This window comes from Cygnus olor, chromosome 26, assembly GCF_009769625.2.
Source record: "Cygnus olor isolate bCygOlo1 chromosome 26, bCygOlo1.pri.v2, whole genome shotgun sequence".
Taxonomy (NCBI): Eukaryota; Metazoa; Chordata; class Aves; order Anseriformes; family Anatidae; genus Cygnus; species Cygnus olor.
Window position 1 is genome coordinate 5,284,923 of NC_049194.1, and position 8,001 is coordinate 5,292,923.

Here is an 8,001-nt window from a genome sequence, read left to right on the forward strand (position 1 = left end):
GGAGGCGGGGGAGGGGAGGGGAGGGGGCAGCGCGCGTGCGCGGCGCGGGAGCGGGGAGAGGGGCTGCGCGCGCCGGTACGGGGGGGGGTGGGGGTTGAGGGGGGGCTGTGTGTGGGGGGGGGCTGTGTGAGGGGAGGAGGGGGGGCTCTGAGCCTCGCTGGGGGGTGTCTGGGGGGGCTGCGGGCGTGGGTGAGGGGGCGGGGGGCTTCTGGGGGGCGCTCTGAGCCTCGCTGGGGGTGTCTGGGGGGTGGGTGAGGGGATTGGGGGAGTTTGGGGGGGGCTCTGAGGTGATTGGGGGGGTGGGGGGGCTCTGAGCCTCGCTGAGGGGGTGGGGGGGGCTTGTGGGCTTCGCTGGGGGGTGTCTGGGGGGGTTGTGAGCGCGGGTGAGGAGAGAGGGGGTGTTTGGGGGGGCTCAGAGACCTGTTGGGGGGTGTTTGCGGGGGCTGTGGGCATGGCTGAGGGAATTGGGTGAGTTCAGGGGGCTCTGAGGGGATTGGGGGAGTTGGGGGGGCTTTGAGCATCGCTGAGGGGATGGGGGGGGGCTGTGAGCCTGGCTGGGGGGGTTGTGAGCACGGGTGAGGAGAGAGGGGGTGTTTGGGGGGCTCGGCGACTTACCGGGGGGTGTCTGTGGGGGCTGTGGGCATGGCTGGGGGAATTGGGGGTGTTTGGGGGGTGCTGAATGTCGCTGAGGGGACGGGGGATGGCCGGGGGGGCTGTGAGCATTGCTGAGGGGCTGGGGGAGCTTTGGCACTGGGGGGCTCTGAGCCTTGCGTGGGGGGGTGACCCTGGGTGAGGAAATGCGGGGTGCTGGGGGGGTTGAACCTCTGAGGGGGGACACTGAGCCTCGGTGGGCCCAGCGGAGCTTTTTGGGGAGGAATTCATCGATCCTCCCAGAGCTGAGGAGACTTTGGGGGGGGGGGTCTCTGGGGGCTTGTCCAAGTTTTGGGTGGTTTTGCAGCTGCTCAGCTCGGTGGGTTGGCGGTGCAAGGCCTGCGCAGCCTGAGGCTGTGTCACCCGGCTTGGTGGCTGCGGGGAGCCCTGGTGGCTGCGGGGAGCGCCACTTGTACGTGTCCTGGGGCCTCGCCGATGGGTCTTGGGATGGAGCCCAGCTTAGGGGAAGCATGAGTTGTCACTCACTTGGCTTTCTTTCATTTTTCCAGACCCTTTCTTTCTCCTGAAGTAGCTGAAGCACAAAAGTCCCCATCATGGATTTCCAGCACCGTCCTGGAGGTAAAACTGGAAGCGGAGGCGTCGCCTCTGCCTCAGAAAGCAACCGAGACCGCAGGGAGAGGCTTCGGCAGCTGGCTTTGGAAACCATTGACATCAACAAGGTGAGCCTCGGCCTCTGCGTGCTCGGGAAAAGCAGGACGTGCTGTGCCAGCCCCGCAAGCTGCCTGTGGATCAGTTCAGGGCTTTGCCTCGGTGAAGGCTTGGAGGGCAAGAGGTTCGGTGGGGAGCTGTGGATTGGAGCAAATACTTCTGTTTCTGTTAACGTGGGATTTAAACAAGAAACATTTGTGGAAGGGCTAACCAGAGAGAAGCCAGCACTCACATATTCAGGTAGCTGTTGTTACGTTATTTCAGTCTGCTCAGGACTGGTTCATATTTTGTAGTTTCTTGACTGCGGTTGGGTGTGCTGTTACCAATGAACAAAACTGCTATTGTCTCTGTTTTCATAGTCCTAAAGTAGTGGTGTGCTAATAATTTAAACCTGTGAACTCAGTTCTTCCAGTGCAGCAGAAGTTCTGTTTTACATATTTTATTCTGTTGTTCTGGTATGTATCTTGCTTGTAACTTTTTAATAATTCTCTTCCTAGGACCCCTATTTTATGAAAAATCACTTGGGTTCTTATGAATGCAAGCTTTGTCTGACTCTACACAACAATGAGGTGAGTTGAACAGCTGCCTGTCTTGATCTCCACAGCAACAGATATTTTAGAATAATACTGGCTTCAAGTGTTAGAACCTGGGATGTGCTTGATGACTGATTGCTGAAGAGTTGATGGGTGGGTAGTGGCTTGTGTGTGTTCAGCATGACAGTTTCTGACGGTTCAGTAGTTGTGAGCAATCTGCAATTTTTGAGTAAGATTCCTCTATGCTAAGGTTTAAAATATCCTTGTCAACGTGAAATGTAGCTTCTCATCCATGTCAAGTATCTTTTGGTTCAGGAGCAGTCCTGTCTTCATTTAACTTTCTTCTGTCTTTTTTTTTTTAGGGAAGCTACTTAGCACATACCCAGGGGAAGAAGCATCAGACCAATTTGTAAGTTAATCCCCGTTGTAGCTTTGTTCTCCATTACCTAGGCACATTGAAATCATGATTGTGAACACTTGTAAATCTTGAACTCAGTAGCATGTTGGGCTTGAATATTCTTTGACTGTTTGTTTCCTAGTGAAGAGCTCTGGTTCAGATGACTAGTTTGTGGAGTTCTTTCCCTTTTTTACTTCAAGAAGTTGTCTCAACTCCATCTGGAGATGGGCACAAAGGTCATCCTAGGGGTTGTTAAGATAACTATGATGACAGCTTTCGGTCAGGGGAAGGCATAGATAAAACTGACCTGCAGTGGTGCACATGGAAGAGGAACAGCAGTTTCACCAGTATGCTTTCTGTAAAGCACTAAAATATTCCATGGCATGGGATTCACACTGCTTTCTAGCCTATCCTTCAGAAACAAGTGCTACTAACCTTTTAACTTTGCAAATTTCAAATGAATCCAGGGCCCGTCGAGCTGCCAAGGAAGCTAAGGAAGCTCCTGCCCAGCCTGCACCAGAAAAAGTCAAAGTGGAAGTGAAGAAATTTGTGAAAATTGGACGACCAGGTTATAAAGGTACATCAGTGATGCCTGTCACAGCAGATACCTAATGCCTGCTGGAGCTTACTTGAAGTGCAGTGCTATGGATATGAATTATTAACTAGTCTTTTTAGTAGATCTGTCCATAAATAAGATATGGGCTTATCTCATGATGTCCTTTATTGTTTAAATTACCCATGGAACATCTCTTTATTGCTGACAGTCGAGTGAGAACCATTTTAATAATAGATTGGTATGTCTCGGTCTTCAGCTATTATAATACTTGTGCAGGAAATGAAGGCACTGCTTCAGTCTCTGTTCTCCATTTGTTGTGCTGTACCATCTTTCACTAATGCTCACAAGTCACTCATTGGATGTATAGCTCAGGTCTTTTCTCTGAACTCCCCATTGTTTTGTTTTGGCCTTCAGTATGAAACTCGGCTGCTTTATCTCCCAGCTTTGTCTGCAGTGCACAATGTGTCAGTGTCTTTGCCCCACAGCAACTGAATTTCAGTAGAGACACACAGTAACTTTGGTTAAAGACATTGTGGCGTTTTATTTGATAAATGGGAAACAAAATCTCATAATATTTGTTGTTTGGAGCTTTGTGTCTTTCCTAGGGCAGAAGTAATATTGTTCTGACCCTTTTCTGTTACATGCTGAACTTTCTTATTTTCTTTACAGTCACCAAACAGAGAGATCCAGAAACAGGCCAGCAAAGCCTGCTCTTCCAGGTAAGGTCACTGCTAAATTCTTCATCTCTGGGTTGCCCAAATAAAACACTGGTAAATGAGCAGTTCTTCGCAGGACAATAAAAAAAAAATAAAATAAAAAATCTTTACCTTGCTAGTCTTCTGCTGATGATTGTGTCAAGTAAATGGAAGAATCCATGATCATAGTTGTCAAGCTTTTTCTTTTGGTAGCGCTAAGTTGGGTGGGTGGTTTTTTGTTTGTTTGTATGTTTTTTGTTTGTTTGTTTTGGAGCTTCTCTCTAGACTTCTTTTATAGTTGAGGATTTTGTTCTGTGTGATGGGGTAGTGAAAAGAGAATATTCTCCTAAATGCTGCGATAACATCCCAACAGATTGATTATCCGGAGATTGCAGAAAGCATCATGCCTCGCCATCGGTTCATGTCCGCGTATGAACAAAGGATTGAGCCTCCTGATAGACGCTGGCAGTACCTTCTGATGGCAGCGGAGCCTTACGAAACCATAGCTTTCAAGGTAAGATTTGGGATTGACTGATTATAGAGAGTTCCCTTCCCACATTTTCCAAGACATTAATTCCCAGTGATTGTCATTATAGACTTGTACTGTTCTGGCCTTTGGGGGGTTAATGGGGTGGAAAGGAGGGTCAAGAAGACGTGGCTGGAAGTTGTTAAACTCTGCTGAGAATTAGTGGAGGACTCTGGCATGAAAACTCGATTCTGTGTTGAGCTCTGGGGAGCCGTTGAATTCTTGGTGTCTGGCACAGAAAGGAGCCTTCTGGGCTTTGCTTCTCATCCTTTGTGCAGATGTTAAGGGAGGGTTTTTTGCCATCATACTTGTCCTTGACCGATAGGGAAGTAACTTAATTCTTTCCTGCCCCCATCTCTATCTAATAACATCCGAGACGAGCACATCTCACAAGGCCTGGAATAACTGTGCTTATCTTGCAGGCTCTAAAGCTAAAAAGGGCCACTGAGCTAATCTGGTGGTGCTAATAATAGCTCCTTATTCTTTTTTGTTGCAGGTGCCAAGCAGAGAAATCGACAAAGCAGAAGGAAAGTTTTGGACGCACTGGAACAGGGAAACCAAACAGGTAGCTGGAGCATTGCAGCATCTTTCTTGAGGGTTGAAGAGGGAGCAGGAGGGCTGAGTAGCCTGTGGGGACAGGCAGCGCAGGGAGAGCACACATCATTTATGTCCACTTCGGCTTTGATGCTAAAATCTTCACTCCTTCAGTGCAACTGTGTAGTGACTCCTCCTGACAGAAGGATCTTTCTGTGTTCTTGTGAAAGTTTAATCAGGGAGGCAGAATGTTCTGAATGAAACTTGCTGTCAGCAGCAGCAGAACAGTGCCTAAATACACAACACTGCGTCCTCCATGTGGGCTGCTCAGCGCAGGCTTCCCGCGCAGTTGTCTGCGATGAGCTGGTGGTATGGACGTGCTCACTAGCTGTTGTGGGGGAGGACAGGGGACGAGTGCACGCTGGGGGATCCTGACCCCATCACATAAAGCTGAGCACTCGGAACAGGTTTCGTAGGAGTTCAAATACTGGGCAGGTTTGGTGCAAGTCCATGAACATTGAGTAGAAGGCCAGCCGTGATCGGGACGGTTGCAGTTCAGGAGAGAACTGTGCTTTGCTCCTGGAGGCCGTGAGCGTGGACAGAGCAGCCGTTGTGTGATGGCGCAGCGTTGTCTTGAGGATTAATTGTTCCCTTCTCTTTGCTTTTCTCCCTCTCCCTTCCCCTCCCCAGTTCTTCCTTCAATTCCACTTCAAAATGGAGAAGCCCCCAGCTCCTCCGAACCTCCCTCCAGGCCCTCCGACCGTGAAGCGGCCTCCTCCGCCTCCGCTGATGAACGGCTTGCCCCCACGGCCACCTCTGCCGGACTCCATGCCACCTCCTCCTCCGGGAGGCATGACTCTGCCTCCTATGCCTCCCTCTGGACCGGTGCCACCACCTCCAGTGCCACCTCAGTTGCCACCAGCACCCGGTGTACCTCCCCCTGCTCCTCTGCCCCCCATGATGAGACCTCCTCTCCCCACGGAGGGGCCAGGCACTATCCCGCCTCCACCTCCCTCCAACTGAAGCCCCTCTGGGACTTGGTCCCACTGGACTCCTCTGCCTCATACCTTTTTATATGCAGGTTACAACTGATTCAGATAAACTTTTGTTTTGTATGCCTGTGATTTTGAGTAAATCCTGTAGGTTCATTAAAAGATTTTCGATTTTCCTTTCTCTATTTCTTCCCGTGTATTAGTTAAAAATGTTGCTGTGTGTTCAGTTTTGTTAGCCCTTAAATGTATAAAATGTTCCCAGTCTGGTTATATTTTGGAAGTTATCCAAAGAGGAGACAAAGGGCTGGAAATCTCTAGGCACCTCGCCTTCAGTCAGCTACTTCTGACTAAAGTTGCATCGAGCTCAGCTCAGCTGTGCTAGCTTAACACATTTCCCCACCATAGACTGCTTGATGTGTATCTCATAAATTACTGCCAGTTAATCAGTTGCTATTCAACTGAAGTCCTTTATGAAGCAGTTCATTTGGTGATTGGGAGACTTGTCATAGACACACTTAAAGGGTTTTATTACTGCGTTGCCAGTAATCCCATTGGTGGGCAGAGTGGAGGGCCAGCAGAATTTTCTACGCGCAGTTTTCCGTCTTCCTGCCGAATTGCAGTTACAAGAGGAAGAGCGTTGCTCATGCTGAGTCCAGAAACCTCATTTCTCCTCCCGGCACTGGAGCACTGTACAGTAGCTCAGGTGTTGCCAGCTACAAGCACAGAAATATTTCTCCTAAGGAAATCAGTTCAGACTGCTTGTCGGGAGTCCTTGAGAAGCCCTAGACAAGGTTCCATTGATGATTTAAAAAAAGACAATCATCCTTCCCCGAAGCGCAGCTGTCTAGCTCCTGCTTGTTAGGCTGTTTATGCCAAACGGGGGTTCACAAACAAAGCATTGGTGCTCTTGTCTTTGACAGTGGTAAAGGATTTCTGGGAATGTTTAGTCAGAAGAAATTACCAAAACTGCAGTTATATTAAGTCCAGGTTCGTTACTGTAATTCACTAAATGCTGTCTGTATCATTGTGAAGCACCTGCTGTCATTAAATAGTTTCTTATTGTGCATGTCCTCCCACTAGCAGATTAGTTTTGGCAAGCTTTTAGTTCCTCTGTGGTTTTGTTTATACTACATGTTTCCTTCAAACAATCATTTGGTTCAGATTAAAAAACAGAAAATGCTCTAAGCTTTCTCCTCTCTGTCCTTTGCAGGATTCCCTTCCCCTGACGGGCGTTCCAGCGAGCAGGTGATAGCAGGGCCTCGGTGGGTGCAGGGAAGGAGCGCCAGGCTCGGGTTGGCTCTGTGTCGGCGCCTGTCTCTTTCCATGGGCTGCCCGGGGAGGCTGAGCTCGTGTCCCACTCCGGCTGCGTGCCCGATGGGTGGAAGGAGGCCGAGTCTTCGCCTCTTCTGCTGGCCGGACGCAGATCTTACCGTGTGCCCTGCAGACGTGAGAGCCAGGCAGAGCGCGTCCAGCTCCCATCTGCTTTATTGCAGCGTCGGGAGCACTTTTTCTCAAACTGAGCTGGCCCAGTGCCTGGGACGACTTGTGTGAGCCTTCTCTCTGCCAGGTTCCTGTCCTTTGTCTCTGCTCCTGTAGAAGAGAGGTCTGTGCTCACGAGGCCTTTGGTCTGTTGCCCTTTGTCCCTGACTGGCTCGGGCGTGCAGTCGGGTCAGGGTCAGCCCACTCATGATGTGCTGGAGCCATATCCCGAGCTCCAAACTGCGGAAGTCCTGGGAGCCCAGAGAAAGGTCTGACTGTGCGTTGGGAACGTTTTGCAGGTACATTGAGACCAAGGAGATAACCTCTGGCAGGGCGGAGGTTTATTTGGAGTGTGTTAGGTAGGTGGTATTAGTAATTCCAAGTGAGCACTGGCATCGAACAGAAGGAGAAGTCTTTATAACACAGGCATTGTGAGACTTTCCAAGACCTCATCTATTAAAGCCTGAAGTATTAAAATTCATCGGGCTCCTGCTGCACCCTGTGAGATTCTCCCTCACACATCCCGGGAGCTTTGAGATGCAGCCCAGAGCTCAGATGTGTTAAGAGCCTCTGCGAGGCAGCCTCTACACCACGGTGCACGGGGTACCAGCCGAGGGGGAGGCTTTCCAGCAGAGAGGGAGCTTTCTATACATTTACTTAGTTTCTGCCCATTATCTGTCTTTATCCCCCTCCTCCAAGTCTAGCCAATTCTTGCCTCCTGGTGTTTCGCTGCCAACAGGAATAGTATGTGCCAGTCCCCATGCAGATTCAAGTCTAGACTTCCACCCTCCTTCAAAAAACATCTGAAGTCAAGGACGTGCATCCCTACAAGTAGGAGAAACATCTTTAATTTTTTTTTTTTTTAATTTCAATACTGGATGCAAACCCAAAAATAGAACAGAAAAGTTTCTTTGAAACATCCCTCCCTCCTTTCCAGCATGACAGTGTTTGAGTTTCTCAAGGGAGGTG

The 8,001-nt window shown here is 49.8% G+C and overlaps 1 protein-coding gene across 3 annotated transcripts; it reads left to right on the top strand.

Moving 5' to 3' along the window:
- On the top strand, positions 1–5,729 carry SF3A2 (splicing factor 3a subunit 2). Of its 3 annotated transcripts, none has more exons than XM_040537954.1 (9): positions 1–75; positions 1,161–1,331; positions 1,818–1,889; positions 2,216–2,262; positions 2,718–2,827; positions 3,476–3,525; positions 3,875–4,015; positions 4,524–4,592; positions 5,252–5,729. In XM_040537954.1, the coding sequence occupies exons 2-9, from the start codon at positions 1,206–1,208 to the stop codon at positions 5,582–5,584; spliced, it is 948 nt and encodes a 315-aa protein (XP_040393888.1). In that variant the 5' UTR covers positions 1–75; positions 1,161–1,205; the 3' UTR covers positions 5,585–5,729. The 3 variants fall into 3 exon arrangements, with proteins under 3 accessions (XP_040393888.1, XP_040393889.1, XP_040393890.1); XM_040537955.1 differs by lacking the exon at positions 1–75 and adding an exon at positions 820–1,063; XM_040537956.1 differs by lacking the exons at positions 1–75; positions 1,161–1,331 and adding an exon at positions 1,407–1,560.
- Positions 5,730–8,001: the final 2,272 nt, after the last annotated feature.

Coding starts and splice junctions, on each gene's coding strand:
- SF3A2 (XM_040537954.1), top strand. CDS start 1,206: ATGGATTTCCAGCACCGTCCTGGAGGTAAAACTGGAAGCGGAGGCGTC. Junction 1,332..1,817: donor AAACCATTGACATCAACAAG/GTGAGCCTCGGC, acceptor TTCTCTTCCTAG/GACCCCTATTTTATGAAAAA. Junction 2,828..3,475: donor TGGACGACCAGGTTATAAAG/GTACATCAGTGA, acceptor TTTTCTTTACAG/TCACCAAACAGAGAGATCCA.